This window comes from Somniosus microcephalus, chromosome 12 (assembly GCF_052327205.1).
Source record: "Somniosus microcephalus isolate GS21.2 chromosome 12, FLI_Smic_1.0, whole genome shotgun sequence".
Taxonomy (NCBI): domain Eukaryota; kingdom Metazoa; phylum Chordata; class Chondrichthyes; order Squaliformes; family Somniosidae; genus Somniosus; species Somniosus microcephalus.
This window is the reverse complement of record NC_140998.1, coordinates 195,720,075-195,744,648: the sequence shown is the minus strand read 5'-3', so window position 1 is coordinate 195,744,648 and position 24,574 is coordinate 195,720,075. Positions and strand designations below refer to the sequence as shown.

General features: G+C 48.6%; 1 protein-coding gene across 1 annotated transcript; it reads left to right on the top strand.

The window, feature by feature from the left end:
• The first annotated feature begins 5,301 nt into the window (after window positions 1–5,301).
• LOC147109858 (histone-lysine N-methyltransferase PRDM9-like) lies at window positions 5,302–24,238 on the top strand. Its single transcript, XM_086002402.1, has 8 exons — window positions 5,302–5,373; window positions 6,837–6,956; window positions 8,246–8,314; window positions 9,502–9,679; window positions 10,611–10,748; window positions 11,816–12,070; window positions 23,019–23,085; window positions 24,016–24,238. Exons 1-8 carry the CDS (start codon window positions 5,302–5,304, stop codon window positions 24,236–24,238), a joined length of 1,122 nt encoding a protein of 373 aa, XP_085858528.1.
• The last annotated feature ends 336 nt before the right edge of the window (window positions 24,239–24,574 follow it).

The window sequence follows — 24,574 nt, the reverse complement described above, 5'->3', positions numbered from 1 at the left end:
TCAGAGGAAAAGGAGCTTTTATGTTATGTTGGGGAGCTGGGAGCACAGCACTCAGGTCCATGCCCTCTAAGAGCCTTGTTCTCCCAGATTTTTATGCCACTGATCCCTATTGGACCCATTGGAGAGTCCAAAGGAAGATTTACATTTGTGACAGCTGACGGTCACTCTCAGTACCGAGGGAAAGGAAGGTCCTTGATGGCATCTGAGATGTAGAGCTTTCCTCCCTTATTCCAATATTTACTGCTTTTATCCTTCATTTAGTTTTAATGACAATCATTTAGTAGTTTTGTACAAAAAGTGGGGGAAAAGCCACACAGGTACAACAGGAGGTGTTCTGATAGTCAGGTGAGATCGGGATCAGCTGCGCTGTCCCCATATCACAAGCCTACATACACTCAGACAGGATTTTTTCAAGGCAAGTAAATTAATATTCAGTGAATCACAGGATGGGGGTGCTGCATTTCCTGATATGTGTTCCTGATGTGTGCCAGCAGTTGTGAGATGGAAAATTCCAGCCAAAATATCTAACCACATATGAGGAGAACATCCGCTTGGGTGTAATATTGGAAGAATTGTATGGCAGTACGAATCAGAGTGTTCAGGAGAGGAAAAGAGAAATGTTGAAAGCAAGAAAATAATTGATATTGTACAAACTATTGCAAGCATGGTTTCATAGTTCTGTTGCACTTTCTTACAACGGATGTCGACCCATTCACTTAGCTCTGCCCAATCGTCTTTGGAAAGATAAACGACAATGTCTTTCAGCTTCTCTAGAATCTGGAGACATAAAATGAATGTAATTTCTGATACATCTAGGCATTTTATCTGTAATCCTCATAAACTACAATTGTAAGATTAGCTACCCTGTCAGATCTGCCAATCTTTAAAATAATATCCTCCACACCACTTGAATGGGTCGGCACAGCCAGCCTTTATTGGAAGCCATCAATATCGTGGCAGCATGATGTTGAAATGTCTTGAAGGAAAGTTGTCTCAAGACCTTCTACAATCAGTGTTGGTGCTACCATGCTCCAGAGGACGTCTCAAAGCAAAACAAAATGGCTAAAAATGCTCCCACACACCATCCCCTTTTCTAAATTATTCTTCCTCACCTTCTTTATGCTCACATGCAACATTCCAGAGCCAATTGTACACAAAAACCTTACAGCAGGTTTTTCGGTACTGCTGTTTTTGTGCCAGTTGTTCAAGGACACCCATAGTGAATGCCTCCGATTCCTCCCCCTCAGTGTGACATTATCCACACTCACCCGAACATCATAGTTGAGATCAGTCTGGTTACTTCAAGGTACACAGCAAAAGACCATTCAGCAAGTTTCACCATGTTGTTAACTATGGTAGATCTACTCTTTTAACCTCATTTTCCCCATAATTCTCCATTCAATTAATATCCATACAACCCAAGTATCTATCCCCTTTTAAATACCTGAATAAATTCTGCATCAATGGCCTCCTGTTGTAGTGCACTCCACATTCCCACAATATTTCCTATTAATAATTTTCTCCTGGATTAACTTTTCAATAGCTTAGTTTTAATTTTAAATAGATGTCCCTTTATTACAGATTTGCCGATTGGAAAAATGACTCTTGGAAAGCAGCTATCTTGTCATTTCCCTTTTTTATTTTTACTCAGGATGTGGTCAGTGCTAACAAGACCATCTTTAATGTCCATCCCCAGCTGCTTTGAGAAGATGATGGTGGACCTTCTTTTTAAACACCTCGATCAGATCACTCATCATGTTTTGGGAGGTTTGCTCAGTCTCTGATCAGACCCAAGGTGCTAAATGGAATAGAAAAGGCAAATTCACAGCAGTACTTTCAGGTAAATTGTAACTACAAGACTAGGATAAACCTGGTAAAAGAGAGGTCCAGAACTCAGGTCACAGCAAGAATTATCAGTACCTGAAATGGTCATCTGGGCAGAGTAGTAGAGGCAAAAAACAAAAATGAATTAATTTAAGCAGTTAGATATTGTGATAAAGAAATCTTAAGTTTCTACTGGAAGGATAAGTTCGATGGGCCAAATGGTCTCACTGCTCAATATTAATGTTAGTGATCCAATCTAAACACTGGGGAACTCAGCCACTCCCTACTGACAGTATTAATGTGATTGGTATCTTTTGGGACTGAGCAGCTGAACCTTCCCCATCTCAAGTTGCAAACAATACATTTCTCCAGCATTTTCTTTCTGGTTTCCATTTGAAATCTCCCATCATCTCACCTCCGATTTGTTCTGCTCAGACATGGCCTAATGTAAGATTCGCAAAATTTCTGCATTTCCCCGAAGGCTGTTATTAATAAACGGGACCCTGCATGGACTTTTTAAAGTATAAAAGGTACCCAAGATGGCGTCCGTGCCTCGTGGCAGAAAGCCTGTGGAATTTTAAAATGGATTCTGCAACGCAGACAGCTTGGGAGAAATCGAAACTGAGGCTGCAGGCTTTTCTGTGAAGAGAAGCATTTGTGTTTTGGAACCAGACAGGACTCTGAATTATGCATTAGACCGAATTGGAGACAAAATTTAAATTCAGTTAGGCCTATAGTCAAGGCCATCAACAGTTTGCATATATTATCGGAAACAGATTAACACAGCCATCGAGGCTGGATAGGCCCATCAAGGAACTTTCAGGACAATACAAGTCAATTATCGGGCCGGTAGATGCGATTACCGGCCACCTAAAAACCGGTTAGTATGAATTGCTACCATTATTTTAAACTAGCTCGCCAAAATTAAAACAAAGAACTAACCTGATTTGGCGCGCAGATAAGGGTTTTTGACGAAGGTATAATTGAAGGCCCCAGGTAGCAATCTCGCGCTCGCGCTCGCTCTCTGTGTGTGCTGGTGCTCTTCTCCCTCTGCCTGCCCTAATGGCTGCCGCTCTTTCCCCGTCCCGCGCTTACCCCCTGGCCTTTGCCCGTGCCTGTTGCCATTCCATCGGCTCCGGCGTTACATCGAGCGGACACGGACAAATTCAGGCCAGGCGAGGCGGGACGCGACGAGGGGAGGAGGGAAGACCAACCAAGGAAGACCAACTGAGGGTAGGCTTCAAATCATCGGGCCTTCAGCCTCAGCCAACCTGCGACTATCTTCATGCAAACTCCAGCTGTCGGCTGTCGACGAAGGACCATCCCTGCAAGGTAAATTACCCAAACAGAGACTTTAACTTTGGGGTAATCGAACCTGGACAATGCCCTTGCAGTGCCCGGAGACCACGTGACGACGGCAGGCTCCAGAGCGCGCCAAGAGCGAACCCCGAACCCAACCGGTTTTGAGTTTAACAAACCCTTTTGATTGGTGAGCATGAATTCTGACCCCTCACAGCTTAACCTAGTTAGGTGCAGGGGTGGGATAAGGATAAGGGGAATGTTAAGATAGTTGTTTTCCCTCGATGTGCCGTGTGTTCCCCATTCCCTGTATAAGTATTATTATGATTCTCTTGTAATTTTTTTTGCCTGTAGAAGTGTACACTAGTAATTTTTCCATAAGATTGTATCAAGTTTTCCTCTTCAATAAAATCTTGGTTTTGTCTGCATCCAACCACCTGTCTACCCGAGTCTTCTCTGTACCGCCGCCTTGTACCTAAGTCTGGTGTCTAGAGCCCAGGGGCGTGGGAACGATTCGAACCGCTCACAGAACAGTCAGAGGCATAACTGACTGGGCGCACGCACACGCCAGGCGACACCGCCACCCCCCTACACTCACCCTCTTCACTATCTTCCCTGTCACTCTGAGTTTTGCCCATCCCTTCCTGAGGTTGGCCACCTTATTTACTCAACTTTTCCCTCGGATTTTTGTGCCCTTCTCGATCCCTCAGTCTTTTCAATGGTTTTGCCCCCGGGACGATTATTTCTTCCTTTTTTCTGTCACCTCACGGGGCTAAAATGAAGCTCAATGTGAGTGAAAGACTTTCCTGTCAGCAGCAGTGTTTAGTTTATGTGGCACAAATATCTGAAGCGGTCTTTTCTTCTGACTTTCCCTCAGACTAACACGACCTGAGTCTCTTTCTGACTAAAAGTAACCCTGCCAGCTCCTGGGTTTTCCTCAGGATATTTTTGTTCATTTTCTTGAGAAATAATTTGTGATCCGATTTTTTTTTTAGCTGCAATCCCTCAGCATTTGGTCTAAAAGTGTGAACTGAGTGAGAATGTGCTTTCCCCGCCTGCCCGCCCTGTGAAAGGCCCGCCCAGCCTCACATCTCCTGCCCCTCCTGCAGCCTCCCGCTTTCTGCCCGTTGCCCGGCGAGGCCGCCTCTATTTATAGCCGACAGAAGGGCGACACGTGGGCGGCGCTGCGGCCAATCAGAGCGCTGCGGCTGAGGGTTGAGCAGGGCGCGAGAGCTGGCGTGAGGAGACAGCCCGCCTCACACGCCCAGGGAGGCCGAGCGCGCGCCCTTTGAACCAAGGCCCAAAGACAAAGGGCGGGAATAAGACCCCGCGGGGCCTCGTGTTTGCGTCACAGCGCCAGGCCCGGCCACCCGCCCGGGTGAGCGAGGCAACTGTCCACCACCTTGCTGAAGGATTTCTCCCCGGCAACAGGCCCGGGTTACCCCGGCAACCCGCCGCCATCTTGGTGAAGGAATGTGGGACTTGTCCCCGCGCCGCCATCTTGGTTCAAAGGGCGCGCTCGGCCTCCCTGGGCGTGGGAGGCGGGCTGTCTCCTCATGCCGGCGCTCGCACCCTGCTCAACCCTCAGCCGCAGCGCTCTGATTGGCCGCAGCGCCGCTCACGTGTCGCCTTTCTGTCGGCCCCGCCCCCAGGGGGAGGCGGGGCTATATATAGAGGCAGCGTCGCCGGGCAACGGACAGAAAGCGGGAGGCTGCAGGAGGGGGAGGAGCTGTGCGGCTGGGCGGGCCTTTCACAGGGCGGGCGGGGAAAGCACATTCTCACTCATTGCACACTTTAGGGCAAATGCTGAGGGATTGTAGCTAAAAAAAAATCGGATCACAAATTATTTCTGACGAGAAAAGGAACAAAAATTTCCTGAGGAAAACCCAGGAGCTGGCAGGGTTAGTTTTAGTCAGAAAGAGACTCAGGTCGTGTTAGTCTGAGGGAAAGTCAGAAGAAAAGACCGCTTCAGATATTAGTGCCACATAAACTAAACACTGCTGATGACAGGAAAGTCTTTCACTCAGATTCGACTTCATTTTAGCCCCGTGAGGTGACAGAAAAAAGGAAGAAATAATCGTCCCGGGGGCAAAACCATTGAAAAGACTGAGGGATCGAGAAGGGCACAAAAACCCGAGGGAAAAGTTGAGTAAATAAGGTGGCCAACCTCAGGAAGGGATGGGCAAAACTCAGAGTGACAGGGAAGATACTGCAGAGGGCAAGGCCATGTCTGAGAAGAGCAAATCGGAGGTGAGATGAGGGGAGATTTCAAATGGAAACCAGAAAGAAAATGCTGGAGAAATGTATTGTTTACAACTTGAGATGGGGAAGATTCAGCTGCTCAGTCCCAAAAGATACCAATCACATTAATACTGTCAGTAGGGAGTGGCTGAGTTCCCCAGTGTTTAGATTGGATCACTAACATTAATATTGAGCAGTGAGACCATTTGGCCCATCGAACTTATCCTTCCAGTAGAAACTTAAGATTTCTTTATCACAATATCTAACTGCTTAAATTAATTCATTTTTGTTTTTTGCCTCTACTACTCTGCCCAGGTGACCATTTCAGGTACTGATAATTCCTGCTGTGACCGTCGTTCTGAACTTCTCTCTTACCAGGTTTATCCTAGTCTTGTAGTTACAATTTAACTGAAAGTACTGCTGTGGATTTGCCTTTTCTATTCCATTTAGTACCTTGGGTCTGATCAGAGACTGAGCAAACCTCCCAAAACATGATGAGTGATCTGATCGAGGTGTTTAAAAAGAAGGTCCACCACCATCTTCTCAAAGCAGCTGGGGATGGACATTAAAGATGGTCTTGTTAGCACTGACCACATCCTGAGTAAAAATAAAAAAGGGAAATGACAAGATAGCTGATTTCCAAGCGTTATTTTTCCAATCGGCAAATCTGTAATAAAGGTTCATCTATTTAAAATTAAAACTAAACTTTTGAAAAGTTAATCCAGGAGAAAATTATTAATAGGAAATATTGTGGGAATGTGGAGTGCACTACAACAGGAGGCCATTGATGCAGAATTTATTCAGGTATTTAAAAGGGGATAGATACTTGGGTTGTATGAATATTAATGGAATGGAGAATTATGGGAAAAATGAGGTTAAAAGAGTAGATCTACCATAGTTAACAACATGGTGAAACTTGCTGAAAGGTCTTTTGCTGTGTACCTTGAAGTTACCAGACTGATCTCAACTGTGACGTTCAGGTGACTGTGGATAATGTCACACTGAGGGGGAGGAATCGGAGGCATTCACTATGGGTGTCCTTGAACAACTGGCTCAAAAACAGCAGTGCCGAAAAACCTGCTGTAAGGTTTTTGTCTACAATTGGCTCTGGAATGTTACATGTGAGCATAAAGAAGGTGAGGAAGAATAAATTAGAAAAGGGATGGTGTGTGGGAGCATTTTTAACCATTTTGTTTTGCCTTCCCAGACATCCTCTGGAGCATGGTAGCACCAACACTGATTGTAGAAGGTCTTGAGACAACTTTCCTTCAAGACATTTCAACATCATGCTGCCACGATATTGATGGCTCCCAATAAAGGTTGGCTGTGCCGGCCCATTCAAGTGGTGTGGAGGATATTCTTTTAAAGATTGGCAGATCTGACAGGGTAGCTAATCTTACAATTGTAGTTTGTGAAGATTACAGATAAAATGCCTAGCTGTATCAGAAATTACATTCATTTTATGTCTCCAGATTCTAGAGAAGCTGAAAGACATTGTCGTTTATCTTTCCAAAGACGATTGGGCAGAGCTAAGTGAATGGGTCGACATCCGTTATAAGAAAGTGCAGCAGAACTATGAAACCATGCTTGCAGTAGGTTTGTACAATATCAATTATTTTCTTGCTTTCAACATTTCTCTTTTCCTCCCCTGAACACTCTGATTCGTACTGCCATACAATTCTTCCAATATTACACCCAAGTGGATGTTCTCCTCATATGTGGTTAGATATTTTGGCTGGAATTTCCCATCTCACAACTGTTGGCACACATCAGGAACACATATCAGGAAATGCAGCACCCCCAACCTGTGGTTCACTGAATATTAATTTACTTGCCTTGAAAAAATCCTGTCTGACTGTATGTAGGCTTGTGATATGGGGACAGCGCAGCCGATCTTGATCTCACCTGACTATCAGAACACCTCCTGTTGTACCTGTGCGGCTTTTCCCCCACTTTTTGTACAAAACTACTAAATGATTGTCATTAAAATTAAATGAAGGATAAAAGCAGTAAACATTGGAATAAGGGAGGAAAGCTCTACATCTCAGATGCCATCAAGGACCTTCCTTTCCCTCGGTACTGAGAGTGACCATCAGCTGCCACAAATGTAAATCTTCCTTTGGACTCTCCAATGGGTCCAATAGGGATCAGTGGCATAAAAATCTGGGAGAACAGGACTCTTAGAGGGCATGGGCCTGAGTGCTGTGCTCCCAGCTCCCCAACATAACATAAAAGCTCCTTTTCCTCTGATCAGTCTGGGCTGGATTTAAATCCAGATGCCATTGATGAAAGGAAAGACTCTGTGCTGCTCTTACCTGATATTATTCTAAAATGGTTCGACTCAACAGATGCCTTACGTTAGTAAGTTAAGTCAAATTAAATACAGGCAATTATCAACTGTAGATGATTGGAATATTTTAATTTTCACAGGATTGAATGTTCCAGATCCAGCGTTCATGTCAAGACCTAGCAGTGGGCACCAACCCCGTGTGTATGTTTCTAGTGACTCGGATGAGGAGTGGACGCCTAAACTTCTTGTGAAAAACCCACCAAGTAAATTGGATGTGTTTTCTTTGTTAAAGCATTAAATGTGCTTTTTTAACACCCTGAATATAACCAGTTTGTCCAGCAACTACTACATATTTTTTTGTCAGCAGGCAGTTACTTTGAAGTTTTGGAGAGCTGGAAATATAAGTAAATTGTCTGATCACATTTTCCCTTATACTTGTGTAAGTTTTCTTTACTTTTTATCTGCATAATATGTTGATTCTTTTTTGGGCCTGAATAAACAAGATATTTTTAGAATCTTCATGCTGTTAACATAAATAAACTGAGAGCTGAGATTATCTCAATCACACTGATGTCTTTCTTTTTTTAATAGTTGAGATTCTTTAAGCCTCTCCTTAAGAATGAAGATACCAAGAAGACTAAGAACGAGAATACCAGAAAGGTAATTCAAAGTGAACAGAAATTCTTACAGACTAATAGTTCAAGATGAAAATAATCTGCTAGATAATCACGGCAGGCCTGTCAGCATCTGAAGGATATATCGATACAAGTTCCCACCCAAACATTAACCAGTCTTTCTCCTTCAGACACAAATTGAGCTGCTACACACTTCCAGCATTTTCTGTCTTTATCTCAGATTTCTACCAAACAATTTTTCTTTTTCATTCTGCTGCATGAGTGCCCAATTTACAGTCCATAGTCCCTGGCAACTTGGTCCTATTTCTATTTCTACTTCATTCTTGGTTACCTGTCCTTGAAATTCATGGCCCGGAGAGTTGGAAAGGTCTCTTAGCGCTGTTGGTGGAGAAATCCTCCACCAGCATCCCAAAATCTGTGAAAATCAGCAGCTTGAAATATCTGCAAATTAATGGTATGAATTTGATATGTTGCCCATGATGCTCCATAATATGGATCTAGCTGGTTCATGAAGACAAAACTCCTTGGTCACTGCTGCTGTACTAACATCTCAAGGTTTCTCTTCCTGTTGTTGTAATCAAGAATTGCAATTCTCATGTTGGGAACTAGATATGAGAAACACAATGTCCAGTGACACAGGGCTGAAGAAACATCCGGCCTTAATTTTGGTGACAAGCATGGCAGATACTTTAAATGAAATTGTATCTGCTTCTAGATCCTCCATTGATTTCCTCTCGCGGGCTCTTGTCTCTGACTAACCTTCTGTAGCTATGATGCTTCATGAACGAGCAATTAGCTTTTACTTCAAGAAGAATGTTCTGTGTGCAAAGTGGTTTGAATCTAAAATACTTTTCTCCATGTGTGGTACGACACGCCCAGACAAATTCAATTTTGAATCCTGGCTAATTTTATTCCCTCCCTTGCAAAAGGGTGCTGAGGTTTATGTAATAGGTTTACCATATTTGCTGAGATCAGTACAGTGCAGTATCAAAGAAGGGAATCTGATGTGTGTGGCTTAGCACTACACTGGGGAGCAACTGCATTTCCCCAGTTGGGTAATTGGGAAGCTCTGTTTATTAAATATCCTACAATAACTAATGGAGAGGAACAACAGACAACTGCTTTGACTTGTAATGCAGGGAGTCCTGAGGCAGCTATTGTCTACTTCAGGTGCTGTGAGGTACATTTTCACTCTCACATTCTGCATTTCAGAACCAAAAAACCCCGCCACAGATTGTGTCCCATTTCGAAGTGGCTGAAGATGAAGTTTTCCGAGGCTTCACTGAGGAAACTGCTTCAGCTAAGGAAGAGACTGTTTCAGTTCAAAAGATCAGAATAGAAACAAGCACCTTGGTTTGTGAAAGTGAAGCTTGTAGTGAATCCAATAAAGGTATTTGTCCTGGAATAAAGGATTTCAGTAAAGTATTTCTATTTTGAATAATTGAGGGTATTTTAATGAGCAAGAGATGCTCTATGTTGATAATGCCACCACACCAGTAGTCATTCAAATCAGATTAATGCAATATCTTGCTGATTTATGTAAATAAAGAAAGACTTGCATTTATATAGCATCTTTCACAACCACCGGATGTCTCAAAGTGCTTTACAGCCAATGAAGTATTTTTTGAAGTGTAGTCACTGTTGGAATGTAGGAAACGCGGCAGCCAATTTGCGTACAGCAAGCTCCCACAAATAGCAATGTGATAATGACCTGATAATCTGGTTTTTTATGTTGATTGAGGGATAAATATTGGGCAGGGACACCGGGGATGTCTCCCCTGCTCTTCTTCGAAATAGTGCCATGGGATCTTTTATGTCCACCTGAGAGAGCAGACGAGGCCTCGGATTAACGTCTCATCTGAAAGACGGCACCTCCGACAGTGCAGCACTGCCTCAGCACTGCACTGGAGTGTCCGCCTTGATTTTTGTGCTTAAGTCCCTGGAGTGGGCCTTGAACCCACAACCTTGTGACTCAGTAAGAAGTCACACGACACCAGGTTATAGTCCAACAGCTTTATTTGAAATCACAAGCTTTCGGAGCACTGCTCCTTCTTCAGGTGAAGAAGGAGCAGTGCTCCGAAAGCTTGTGATTTCAAATAAAGCTGTTGGACTATAACCTGGTGTTGTGTGACTTCTTACATTTGTCCACCCCAGTCCAACTCCGGCATCTCCACACCATTGTGACTCAGAGGTGAGGGTGCTACCCACAGAGCCACATATCTTCAGCATCTCCTGTTCAACAACAAACAAGCTTTACATGCAAGAATATTAAAACTAATTGGTTCAATTTTTGATCCTGATTTTCTGGATTTATTCCACAGTTGTCTGTACTGGAAAGATCTTGGGGTCAGCAAATGAGGAAACCACCAAAGAGGCTGAAAGCAGAAGATACTGTTTGAGAAACAGAGAGAGAAAAGTTTACACTGAAGAAAGGGAACTTTGTGACGATGATTACCTGTGTATGTGCAAAGCAACCTATCCATTTCCTCAGGGCAGGAATAATTATTGGGTGTTTTGGTGTGATGACACAGGGGCCTTGGTAGGCCAGGGGATTGGTGGAGCAATGCAGCATGTCAGAGTGGTGGGACAGGAGTGCAGGCCTCTGTTTGCCCACAAACAGGCACCGATTTTCCTTTTTCATGAAGGAATAACAATCACAAATATGATCCCCAAAATATTGATAATAATTCTGGAATTCTCTCATGAAATATATGAATTTCAATAACCATAAACTAATGGCCCTGATTACAGGGAATAGCAGCCCCTTGTCTAAGATATTGAAGCATCCTATACCAGCCTACAGCAGGACCTGGACAACATCCAGGCTTGGGCTGACAAGCGACAACTAACATTCAAACTTATGAATGGCGCAGTGACCATCTCCAAAGAATTGATGATGCAGCCAGAATTAAGTTGGGTGTCAACATGGTTTGAAAAGAGGTGTGGGGCTAAGATGATGGCATAACTGAAAGGGCAAATTTGAGAAGTGGCACTTTCCCCTAGCGTGATTTGCCTGATGGTTTAGGGGGACTTTTGTTACTGGATATGCAGGTTGAAATTCATTCAAAGAATGAGAAAGCTATAACCTACAGGAAGTAATTCAGCCTCCTTGTGCAAAATTCTCTTCCTGCCCACTCCTAATCTTATCTGGTGTGGCACAGCCTGGAGATACTGTTGACAGTTTTTGCATTGCTGTTGTTAATTGTGGTCAGTACTGCCTTCTTAGAGTTAAGAACCGAACATGTCGCCCAGAACAAGCCCTTGTATACAACAGAGTGGGGGAAGATCTGACTGGCACTGGGTGTCATTTTCATAGAGGGAAGATGCCCCAAGTGTTTTTCCCAGCTGATAGTTCACAGAAATATCATACTTGTGTGTGCAGACTGAATTGCAATCAAACAATGAGGAAGATCAAATCTACGATAGGTAATCTATCCTTTCTCAGTACTATCCCCCTTCACCTTCATGAACACTGAATAATGAATTGAAATCCTGATCCATCTTTAATTTGTATTTTATGTGTTAGTTTGTGAAGATTGCGAGACATTTTTTATTGAAGAATGCCCTGTGCATGGTCCTCCAGTGTTCATAAAGGACATGGTGGTGGAATTCAGTCAGCCAGACAGAGCACGTTTAATCCTTCCGGAGGGTCTCAGCACAGCGACTTCAAAAGTTCGAAAAGCTGGTCTTGGTGTATGGAATGAAGGGCAGGTTATTCCCAAAGGCGTTCACTTTGGACCCTATGAAGGAATAGTATCAAATGAAGAAGCAGAGGCTGTCAGTGGGTATTCATGGGCGGTAAGTGACTGCTGTCGTTATCAAGTTCCTTATTTTATTTGTAAAAAATTCAGGACTTATTTGAATTTATTTTTTATAAATTATCCAAGGTTCCCATTCCTAGTTGCTACTCAGAGTCCTACTGGTAAGTAGACAGCGAGTGAAGACAGAATTAGTCTTTGCTGTGAGGCCTCTTGTGTTCACTTAGCCTGTCAACACATGGAAATGTTCACAAATGAAGAATGGATTACTGGGTGTGTTTATTGTAGGGCTGGGAGCAGCCACGGAACTACCCGAACATGACTCACCACCATCAGGAAGCAAGAAAGCAAACATGCTTCTATCTGACTGGAACCCACCAAACACCACCACAGAGGAAACAATTGCAATTCACCCCACTGAGACCAAAGGTGTATCAAAGTTCACAGTGCCTTCCCCACAGCTGATAGTGTCAGTGCTGAGAGAAAAATCCACTCTCCACACAGACAAAAATCCTCTCACACCACTGAGGCAAAGTCAGACTCCCAACTATTTATAAAAACTCTGCCACCTGCCCCGCCTCCAGCTGAGGCAGCATTCTCACACTCGGAAACAAAATCCCTCACTAGAATTCCTCCCCCCCCCGCCCGCCTGTTGAGGCAATTATTGAATTCCGTGGCCGCGAATTTCAAAGTTTTAGCGCTCGCCGTTCAGGCCGGTTTTGCTTAAAAATGGTGGCCGTGTGCCGCACCGATCACAGAAAGGATACAATCCGCTTTCCGGTCTGTGGACTATAAATCAGGCGTCATGCCTTTAAGAAGGATCACACCTTTAAGAAACTCGATCTGCAACATAGTTAAGCCCAGAGCGGGGGAGGAGCATTCGAAGCTGTGCACTGATGAAAGGCAGTCGTACTTTGTGTAGTCTCTGACTCCATTTTGTGTTCAGCATGCAGCCTCAACAATTAAACGTTTTCTGTTGAACCTCTCCGAGTTCAGTATTTTTTGCTAGGAGTAAGTAGACTCCTACATTGGTGAACCCGATGCTCAGGATGACTCCTAAGCGTAACCATGGCTCACACAAACGCAGTTTCTGTTAAGCTGCCGGAGTTCTGGGAGAACCTAGCCACTGCCTGGTTCCTTCAAGCCGAATCGCAATTCCGACTCCGCGGCATCACCGCCGACGCAACGATGTACGACTACCTCCTCACCTCCCTGGACAGCTCCACAATCACGAAAGTCTGGACAACACTACAAAATCCTCCGGAGGAAGGCAAGTGCGCACATCTCAAGGCCGCGCTCATTAAAAAATTCACAGCCTCCCAATTCTTGCGCAACTGCCACCTCCTCGACCTCTCGGGCCTCGGTGACTCCACGCCGTCAGACTTGCTCTCACACATGCTTGCTCTGACCGACGAGAAACCGCCCGGCTCCCTCTTCCGCACGCTCTTTATCCGCCAACTACCTCCCAGCATCCGCCCGGCGATCATGGCGTCCAGCCTCACGGACCTCGAGGCCCTGGCCGACGAAGCCGATAAGCTGCTGTCCGCCAGCTCCAACCACGCCGTCACACCTGGCCTCCGCAGCGTCGGCGCGCGCTCCACCCTCTATCGCGCGGCCACACAGCTCGGCCACGAGGCCCCCCAGGCCCCCACATCCCCCAAGCCCTCCGACCCAGGGCTACTGCTACTTCCATACCCGGTTCGGCGCACGGGCACGCCGCTGCAGCCATCCCTGCACGTTTCGAACCGCCCCCACACCGGCCTACACGATGGCTGTGGGGCGCTGCTGTACATTACAGACAGCGCCTCCGGATGCCGTTTCCTATGCAACACGGGCGCGCAGCGCAGCATCATCCCCGCGTCCGCCCTCGAGATCCAGCGAAGCGGCCGCAGCCCTGCGCTGGCTGCCGCCAACGGCACCGACATCCGGACATACGGCACCGTCACCATCGACCTCGCAGGCCGCCGCTACCACTGGGAGTTTATCACCGCCAAGGTGCTCTCCTCGGTGCGGATTTCCTGTGCGCCCACGGCCTGTTGGTCGACATGCCTTGGCGCCGCCTCGTGGACATGAACACCATGTCACCTATCCCGGGCGCAATGGCCCCCCCCAACCCGCCGAAATGGCATGGCAGTGCCGCGCCCGCTCAACGGACGACTACTCAGCACTCCTGGCTGAGTTCCCAGCCCTCACCAACCCAACCTTCTCCGCGAAAGTTGCTAAGCACGGGGTAGAACACTTCATCCCCACCACAGGCCCACCGGTGTATGCCCACGCCCGCAGGCTGGACCCGGCCAAGCTGGAGATCGCGCGGGCCGAGTTCGCCACAATGGAACAGCTCGGCATCATCCGCTGCTCCAACAGCCCCTGGGCCTCCCCACTCCACACTGTCACCAAACCCGACGGGGGATGGCACCCCTGCGGGGACTACCGGCACCTAAACGACGCCACCACGCCGGATCGGTACCCCATACCGCACATTCAAGACTTCTCGGCTAGACTGGCCAGCCACTCAGTCTTCTCCAAAGTCGACCTGGTGCGCGGTTACCATCAGGTGCCAGTCCACCCCACAGATGTTCCCAAGACGGCCATAATCACCCCTTTTGGGCTATTCGAGTTCCTCCGAATGCCCTTCGGCCTCAAAAACGCGGCCCAGGCCTTCCAGCGGCTCATGGACTCGGTCCTCCGGGAACTGAAGTTCCTCTTTGTCTACCTGGATGACATCCTGGTAGCTAGTTCCTCCAAGCAGGAACACATCGAGCACCTCCGCACCCTGTTCCAGCGGCTCAGTGAGCATGGGCTCATCATCAGCCCAGCCAAGTGCCAATTCGGCCTCAGCAGGATCGAATTCCTCAGCCACCACATCACGCAGGACGGAGCCATTCCCCTGCCCGCCAAGGTGCAAGCTGTTCAGCAGTTCCCCCGGCCTACCACCATCAAAGGCCTCCAGGAGTTCTTGGGGATGATCAACTTTTACAACCGCTTCATTCCCGGAGCGGCCTCCCTCATGCGGCCCCTATACGAAGCCCTCCGGGGTAAGAAAGACAGAATGGCGATCGAGTGGTCGGCGGACATGTTGACCGCTTTCGACTCAACCAAAAAGGCGCTCGCCGACGCCACCATGCTCGCTCACCCACAGCCCAACGCCAGGGTGGCCCTCACCACGGACGCCTCCGACCACATGGTCGGCGCCGTGTACAAACAGTGGGTCGACGGGGCCTGGCAACCGCTGGCCTTTTTCAGCCGCCAACTGCGCCCCCTGGAGGCCAAATACAGCGCCTTTGACCGCGAGCTCCTCGCACTGTACCTGGCAGTCCGCCATTTTAGATTTCTTCTGGAGGGCCGCCCCTTCACTGCGTTTGTCGACCACAAACCCCTGACATTCACGATGGCGAAATCTGCGGACCCGTGGTCAGCCAGGCAACAACGCCAGCTCGCCGTGGTGTCCGAATTCACCACGGACATCCGGCACGTCTCCGGTTAAGACAACGTGGTGGCCGACTGCCTATCCCGCCCCGCCGTCCACGGCGCCCACCTGGCAGTGGACTATGCTCAACTGGCAGCGGAGCAACGCACCGACCCCGATCTGCTCTCCACGCCCACAACCCTCCCAGGGCTGCGACTGACCGACGTCGCCTGCAGCCCGTCCACCGTCACAGTCAAATGCGAAACCTCCTTGGCGCAACCCCGCCCCGTAGTCCCGGCATCCTGGCAAAAACGGGTGTTCGACATCGTCCACGGCCTCTCACACCCCGGCACCCGCGCATCCATTAGACTGGTGGCCAACCGATTTGTCTGGCGCGGCCTGCGCAAAGATGTGCGCGTCTGGTCCAGATCCTGCACAGCTTGCCAGCGTGCCAAAATCCACCAACACGTCAAAGCCCCACTCGAGGAGTTCACCGTGCCAGAAAGAAGGTTCGACCACGTCCACATCGACTTCGTCAGCCCCCTGCCGCCATCACAAGGTCACACGCACCTGCTGACAATCGTGGACCGTACCACCCGCTGGCCCGAGGCCATTCCACTGACGTCCACCACCACCGCCGACATCGCGAGGGCGTTCATCGGGACCTGGGTCGCTCGGTTCGGCGTCCCCTCCGACATGACATTGGCTAGAGGCCCGCAGTTCACCTCTGATCTGTGGGCCGCCATCGCCCGAAACCTCGGGGTGGCCGTTCACCGCACCACGGCTTACCACCCCCAAGCCAACGGACTGTGCGAGCGATTCCACAGGTCCATGAAGGCATCCCTCCGTGCCAGCCTCGAGGACGAGCCTTGGATCGACCGCCTCCCGTGGGTGCTACTCGGCCTACGCTCCGCGGTCAAGGAAGACCTGCAAGCCTCGGCGGCGGAACTCGTGTACGGCCAGCCACTGCGCGTACCCGGAGAGTTCCTGCCCACCGCCACGACCCCCTGGTCGGCTGACCAGCAACGCCACGCTTTCGCCAACCGAGCACAACAGTTCGCTCCGGTACCCACCGGCCGGCACGGCGAACCAGCAACCCGCGTACCACCTAGCCTGCACATGGCCAAATTTGTTTTCGTGCGCCATGACGCCCACCGAGGACCTCTACGGCCCCCATACGACGGACCCTACAAGGTACTCCAGACGGGGAACAAGTTCTTCCTCCTCGAAGTGGGCGGCAGATCTGACAAGGTGTCGGTCGACTTGCTCAAGCTGGCGCACCTAGAGCCCGATGAACCCGTTCAAGTGGGCCAACCCCCACCGCGGGGCAGACCGCCTAAGAGCCCGACGTGTCCAACCGCTCCGCTCCCGACACCAACCGCCAAGAGCCGTTCCGGCCGTGCCATCAAGCCACCACGCTGGTTCATACACTCCCTACTAGCGGATTCTGGGGGGAGCTGTGTGGCGTACCGATCACAGAAAGGACACAATCCGCTTTCCGGTCCGTGGACTATAAATCAGGCGTCATGCCTTTAAGAAGGATCACACCTTTAAGAAACTCGATCTGCAACATAGTTAAGCCCAGAGCGGGGGAGGAGCAGTCGAAGCTGTGCACTGATGAAAGGCAGTCGTACTTTGTGTAGTCTCTGACTCCATTTTGTGTTCAGCATGCAGCCTCAACAATTAAACCTTTTCTGTTGAACCTCTCCGAGTTCAGTATTTTTTGCTAGGAGTACGTAGACTCCTACAGCCGTCTCGCTTTTGGCGGGTCCTGCGATGGCCGCCATTTTGGGAGGTCGGTACTGCTGCCGATGCCTGCGCGCACTCCAGATATTTAGATGAGGCAGATCGTGACGTCAATGAGTGTGGAATGTTGGTTTGACACAATATCTGCCATTTTCGACATTGCCGCTCCATTTGATGCCCTCTCCCAATCGCGACCAGCTGACCATACGTTCAGCAGCAGGAAGGACCTCCCAGCACCGCTATTTAAAGGGATCATCAACAACATACAGCTGACTTGCTTTTTGATCTGTCCTGACTCTGTCACAGTTTGTGCGAATGTTTGGAGCTTTCTACAGTTATTTAATGTTGCTGAGGTGACAGAAATCCTTGCTACTCGTTTAAAGGCTTCTGCTCACACCACTTGCTCCCAGTCATGGGGTCTCTACTTGCAGTTCCCCTCACGCTCGAGTATGACGGAGATGGAGTGGAGGCAGCAAAGACGAAGACAAGATGCTCGCAGAGGGAGGACGAGGAGGGACAGGAGGTCTTGCCCACCCAGGGTCTTCCAAGAGCACTTCTACCTGTGCTTAAGCCAGGGGCAGTGTATTAGGAGACTCCGATTCACCAAGGAGGCAGTCACAGAACTCTGCCACCTCCTGCAGCCAAACATGCAGCCTCAGAGCAGAGTGGCTCTCCCAGTGGCCCTGAAGTCACCGTGGCCCTGAATTTTTTCACCAGTTTGGACCGGGAGATATAGCTAACATCTCCCAGTTTGCTGGGTCATTGACCTGAAACGTTAACTCTGTTTCTCTACAGATGCTGCTTGACCTGCTGAGATATGAGACTCCCAAAACAAGTGCTCTACTCGGAGCTCCAACACGGCCAGAGAGCCCCAGGTGGGCAGAGGAAACACTTCAAGGACACCCTCAAAGCCTCCTTGAAAAAGTGCAACATCCGCACCAACACATGGGAATTCCTGGCCCAAGACCGCACAAAATGGAGGAGAAGCATCCGGGAAGGTGCCGAATACCTGGAGCAAGCGGAGCCAAGTGCAAGGAGCGCACGTCAACCCAAGCACCCCACCCACCCACCCCTTCAACCACCGTCTGCCCCACCTGTGACAGAGACTGTAGGTCCCGCATTGGACTCATTGGTCACCTGAGAATTCATGTTTAATGTGGAAGCAAATCATCCTCGATTCCTAGGGACTGCCTAAGAAGAAGAAGAATTTCCAGGACTTTCTGTTTTTATCCCAGTTTGCTGCCCATCGCTGCAACCAGGAGGTCACAGAGGCTCCCTATTCCAGGAGAAGGGACTTCATTGTCTTCTCTCCGAACAGAGAGAAGTAGGAGGAGCACGCATGTGGCTTTGCCAGGCTAGAGGGCTTCCTCATGGTGCAGTGTGCCATCGACTGCACACATGTGGCTTTGCAGGCACCGCATACCAATCCTGAGATGTTCCGTAACTGCACAGGCTACCACTCACTTAATGTGCACTTCTTGTGCGACGACGCCCGGTGCATCATGATGGTGAATGCCCGGTATCCTGGCAGCAGTCATGATGCCTTCAACCTGCACCAGTCCGGTGTGCCAGCAGTCTTTGAACCACCACGTCAAACCCAAGGGTGGCTGCTTGGAAACAAGAGCTATCCACTCTGCCCCTGGCTGATGAGTTCCCTCCACAACCTCACCACTTGTGGCCAGCACTGATATAACGACTGCCATGAGGAGTCTCATCGAGCAGACCATTGAGGTTCTCAAGCAACAGTTCCACTGTCTTGACCGCTCAGGAGGAACCCTCCAGTACAGGCCGGAGCAGGTTTCCCATTTCGTGGTGGTCTGCTGCATGTTCCACAACTTGGCCACATGAGGGCACAGCCCATGCCACCACGGGTCCATCAAGCCTGTCCCAAAACAATTGTGATACCTTGTGTATCACAATATATACATTCCATCCCACCCAAAACCATAAAACACCAAGGCCAATTTGGGAAAGAAAAATCTGGGAAATTCCTTTCCGACCTAACTAAGCGATCGAAACTAGTCCAGGAGATCACTCTGGTCCTGAATTCCCTGCAGTCCCTACCTTCTGTAAGAGGTGATCTCTGCCCCAGCCAGAAACAAGTCCAGCTCTCACTTGAAAGAATTCAGCGAGTCCGTGTCCACCACACGAGACGGCAGCCTGTTCCCGAGGTCCACTATTCTATGGGAAAAGAACCACCTCCTGACAGCTAACCTCGATCTAGCCTTATACAACTTAAATTTGTGACCCCTAGTCCTTCCTAACATATTTAATTGAAACAAACTATCAGCTGGAACACAATCATTCCCTTCAACCCTTCATTATCTTCTGAACCTCAATCAAATCCCCCTTAAGTCTACGCTTCCCTAAAGTGTACAGTCCCAACTCTTTTAGCCTATCTTGATAACAAAGATGCTATCCTGATAAATAAGAGAGGAGGAGGAGGAAGTGAGCAGGCAGGCAGCACATCCCCAATCCAGATGGGCTGTCCATGAGCACCTCATCAGACTCTGGTTGCAGTGAGTGAAACCCCAGATCCCCGTTGCTCACCACTTCCCCATCTTACCATCCCTCTGTCACAGAACATCACAGCGTCCTCCTGGGCACAAAGCTGACATGAGAGCCACCACAAAACACATCTCGAACATAATTTATAAATTTATCAAAATCAAATCAAAAGAACAAAGTCAGCTAATCACCCTTGTGCATTCCCTTAGTGTCTGCCTTTGCTGTGCCTTTTCCTACTCTAATGCTCCTACGAAGTGCTCCCCCAGTGGCTGCAGCATGGCTGGTGGAAAGCTGCTGACTTTCAGTGGGGAGACTACAGATGGGCCTGCAGGATGACCTCGAGCAGCTCTGGCCCTAGAAAGCCCGGCTGTAGTATGGGCGGCAGAAGTCTGGGCTGGCTGGTGCAAGTGCATTGGCAGGGTGGCAGTACGAATGCTGTCTTCTTGAGAGAGGACAGCAGGTTCTTGCTCCACGGGGCCACTGCCACTCCCTCGGGATGGGGTCTCAGCACTATTAGCCACCTGTTGGAGCACAGATTGCTGGACTGCTGTGACAATCTGCAAGCACTTTTCCCACACTCGTAAACCCAGCCACAATGGTATCAGTCTGAGCTTGCGGGGCAACAAGTTGAGACTGCAGGAGAGCAGTCTGCGCTTCCACTGCAGCAGTGAGACGTTGGGTCGCTTCTGTTGTGTTGCAATGGAAATGCGAGTTTGTCCATCACACCCAGCATCATGGTTGGGTCCACAAGTTCTCTAATGGAGTTGCCCATTATTTCCACCCTGGAAATCATGGGCTCCAAGCCCAACGCAAAAACCCATAACATTGGAGCCGGACTCCTCCATGCTGCTTGACACTGACCAGAGGCTCTCTGGCAGGCTTGCCATTATACCAAGCATTTCTGTGTGCAGGCCCATCACCCTCCTTCTGAAGGCTGCCCCATCGAGAACAACATCTGAGTCCTGTGCAGCAGAACTCGTGCATAATCTCATCCTGCGGGGAGCTGGCACCCAAGCTACACTTTCCCCCTGGCTTGGCTGCAGCCCACTCATGCCTGGTGATTCATCACGTGCAGATCCTGCCTCTATACTACCCTCTAAAGTACGGGCAGTGCCATTTGCTAAGCTGGTGTCTGTGAGTGTCAGTTCCAGTGTCGCTGTGTCTTCTTCTCCTCCATCACTCTCCTCCTTCAGAACTTCAGGGACAGGCTGGGCTGCTGACAGTGCTTGGGTATCTGCAAGGAGAAATGCACAAGGGTTGGGTTGTGTTGAGGTAGGAGGGAAAGCCAGATATCCATGCATACACCATCAGCAGCGTGCAAGTGAAAAGAGATTGTGGGATGAGGGATAGTGGGCTGTGAGAAGAAGGATTAGGTATAAGCATACCGTCATCATCAGCAATGTTTTTCGCTTCCCCGGTCACCACAGACTCTGTCACTGCCCCAACAATTATTGCGAGCACTACTTCCTTCAAGTCCATGTGGTTCTCAAATCTGACTTACCCTTTTTCTTACTTCTTAGGCAGTCCCTGGGAACGGAGGATGACTTGCTTCTACATTAAACATGGTTTCTCAGGTGACTGATGAGTCCACTGCAGGACCTACAGTCTCTGTCACAGGTGGGGCAGACGGTGCTTGCAGGGGAGGGTGGCTGGGGTGCTTGGGTTGACGTGCACTCCTTGCGTTGCTAGCGCTTGGCTGCCGCTTGCTCCCGGCGAAGAAATTGTATGTGTTCAGCGCCTTCCCGGATGCTTCTCCCCCATTTTGTGCGGTCTTGGGCCAGGGATTCCCAGGTGTTGGTGGGGACGTTGCACTTTTTCAAGGAGGCTTTGAGGGTGTCCTTGAAGCGTTTCCTCTGCCCACCTGGGGCTCTCTTGCCGTGTCAGAGCTCCGAGTAGAGCGCTTGTTTTGGGAGTCTCGTATCGGGCATGTGGACGATGTGACCTGTCCATCGGAGCTAATCGAGCGTGGTCAAAGCTTCGATGCTGGGAATGTTGGCCTGAGCGAGAGCACTGACGTTGCTGCGCCTATCCTGCCAATGGATTTGCAGGATCTTGCGGAGGCAGCATTGGTGGTACCTCTCCAGTGCTTTGAGGTGCCTGCTGTACATGGTCCACGTCTCTGAGGCATACAGGAGGGCAGGTATCACTGCTGCTCTGTAGACCATGAGCTTGGTGCCGGGTTTGAGGTCCTGGTCTTCAAACACTCTCTTCCTGAGGCGACTGAAGGCTGCACTGGACACTGAAGGCAGTGCTGGACTTCGTCATCGCCGTTTGCCCTTGTTGACAGTACTGCCACCCGATGACCCTTCACCCATCTGCTGGTGCTCCCGGAGGTTGTGCGCCAACTTGGCCTGCAAGAGAAAGGGAAGTGTCAGTGAGTGTGGTACAATATGTTTGGGTGATGTGCCTGCCATGGTTGAATAGCTGGCAATTTGTGCAAGGTGTGAGATGTGGCTGTAAGTCTTGCAGCAGTGGTAAGTGTGTGAGGTATGAGTGGTGCTGGCTAGAGATTGTTGGTAGGTGACTGATGGGGGTGTGGTGCATTGAACAGTGTGCGCGATTCATGGCACAGATAGTGGGATATGGTATTTGAAGATGCATTTACTCACCTTGACCAGTCATGTGAGGTCACTAAACATTTTGCACCACTGGATCCAGGTTCTGCGGACAACACTCATCATACTGACGGCTTCAGCAGTCTCCACCCACAGCCTTCTTGTGTCCGTGGGCCTCCTGCCCCCTGTTGGTAGAGGACCTGAGGATGTCATAGAACCTCCAGGATCAAGGCCTCCAGTGCCACATCAGAAAATCTCCTTGCCCTTTTTCTTGGCTATTGGGCCATGGTTTTCTCCACAATGACAATGAGGTGTTTGTGCAAAAAAGCACTTCCCCTGTATTAGAGCCTTGAACAAACTTTATTGGCCACTAGACTCCACCCAATATTGGCCCCCCGAATCAGCACTAAGACAATCAGCAGCACATTTCAGCGCTACAATCATTATAATGAGCAGGCAGCATGAATTTTATGTGCTGCCTGCACTACTTTGAACGGGCGTGGGCACATCGTGCTGTCCGCACCTGTTTTTGGGCCTTATCCAATTTCTAGGCCTCTGTCTATTGCATTCTTAGCTTGATTCCCCACTCCTGTTTTTGAGGAATAGAGCCTGTTGGTATTGGATGGCCTTGTAGCTGTTATCATTTTAATCCAATGGCTTTGTACTGAGCCAAGGTCAACTAAGAATGAGCCTACATTCCAGTCCCTTGTACTTTGTTCATCTTCTGATTAATTTAGTGCTGCTGCTCTAATTCAGGTATTATCCTATTAAAGCAGTTCCAGGAGATTCCCAGAGCCTGCTGTCATTGTATTTATGAACAAAGGTGAGTCAGGCATCACCTCAACCAACTCTCATCATTCCTAGTTTCAGAATGCATTGAACAGCAGTTGCCAAATCCTGGGCGCTCTGACAATGCAGTAATTCAGGGACCTTTCCTGACTTTACAAAGCTTCCTGAAACTGTTCAGCACCATTATACTATTTTTCGAGCTCCGATGCTGCATCATTTCAGTCCCAGCCATCGTGTTGAACTGGGCACTGGGATAAAAAGGTATAATCACAGGACACAGGTAAGAGGAAGGTCAATTTTTACTCAAAGACATGGGAGGCGATGTAATAGAATCTTGCAATACGTGTTAAGCCTTATGACAGTCTAATATAAAGATAAAGTTGCTTTTAAAAAATTTTATTAATCCATTATCAAAATACCTTTCTGCAGATCAGCAAATCCAACAAGGATTTTGAATACATTGATGCGAAGGATGAATCTACATCAAATTGGATGAGGTGAGGGAAGACTGATACCGTATTGTGAGGATCACAAGATAGTAATGGATGAAGAAGATCATTTGTCCCATTTTATATGATCCATCCAGTACAATATCCCACCCAACAGCCAGTCAGCCTTTCATTCTAGATGGCTGTGGCTGGAAAAACGAGCCAAATTTTAAAATCAGCTCTAGGCATTAAATTCAGCAGGAACTCCGGGAAACCTGTATTTCTGGATCGCTGCACCTCCCCCACCCCCCGTCAGACACTCCCTACTTAGAAATATTGGGGCCATTATCTTCTTTCGTATCTGCACTGAAGTGATTGGTCCCCACTGAGTGTCCTCTCCTGACAGTATGTTTGAAATTGAAATTTGTCCATGGCTGGGGGCATGTTCTCTCATTCTAACTCGCTAAACATTCTGTATTCATTTTACAATTTTAACTTATTTTTGGACACTTAAATATTTGTATGTTATGTTCCAGGTTTGTTAACTGTGCCAGAAAGGAGGAGGAGCAGAACCTTGTAGCCTTTCAGCACTGTGGCAAAATTTATTACAGGACCTGCAAGCCTGTTCCTCCTCGGTGCGAGCTGCTGGTCTGGTATGGTGATGAATATGCCAAGGAACTCGGTATCAAATGGACCACAATGTCGGTGTCAAAACAAGAACCAAAATGTAGGGATTCTGACCAAAATGGGGAACTGTAGCCAAAGTATCATTTGTTTTCTGTTACAGTCTCAAAGGTGTTTGATAAATTGCGACGAAATAGACTTGTTAGCAAAATTGAAGCCCATGGGGTCAAAGGGGGAATGTTAGCGTTGATTCAAAATTGGCCATGAGACAGAAAGCAAAGAGTAGTGCTGAATGGTTGTTTATGAGACTGGAGGGAAGTATACAGTGGTATCCCCCAGGGGTCAGTATTAGGACCCCTGCTCTTTCTCATATATATTTATGATCTGGACTTTGACAATTGGGGGCATAATTTCAATGTTTGCAGATGACATAAAGCTTGGAAACGTAGTAAACAGTGAAAAGGATAGTAG

Coding starts and splice junctions, on each gene's coding strand:
- LOC147109858 (XM_086002402.1), top strand. CDS start 5,302: ATGGGCAAAACTCAGAGTGACAGGGAAGATACTGCAGAGGGCAAGGCC. Junction 12,071..23,018: donor TGAAGAAGCAGAGGCTGTCA/GTGGGTATTCAT, acceptor GCTCTAATTCAG/GTATTATCCTATTAAAGCAG. Junction 23,086..24,015: donor CATTGTATTTATGAACAAAG/GTGAGTCAGGCA, acceptor GTTATGTTCCAG/GTTTGTTAACTGTGCCAGAA.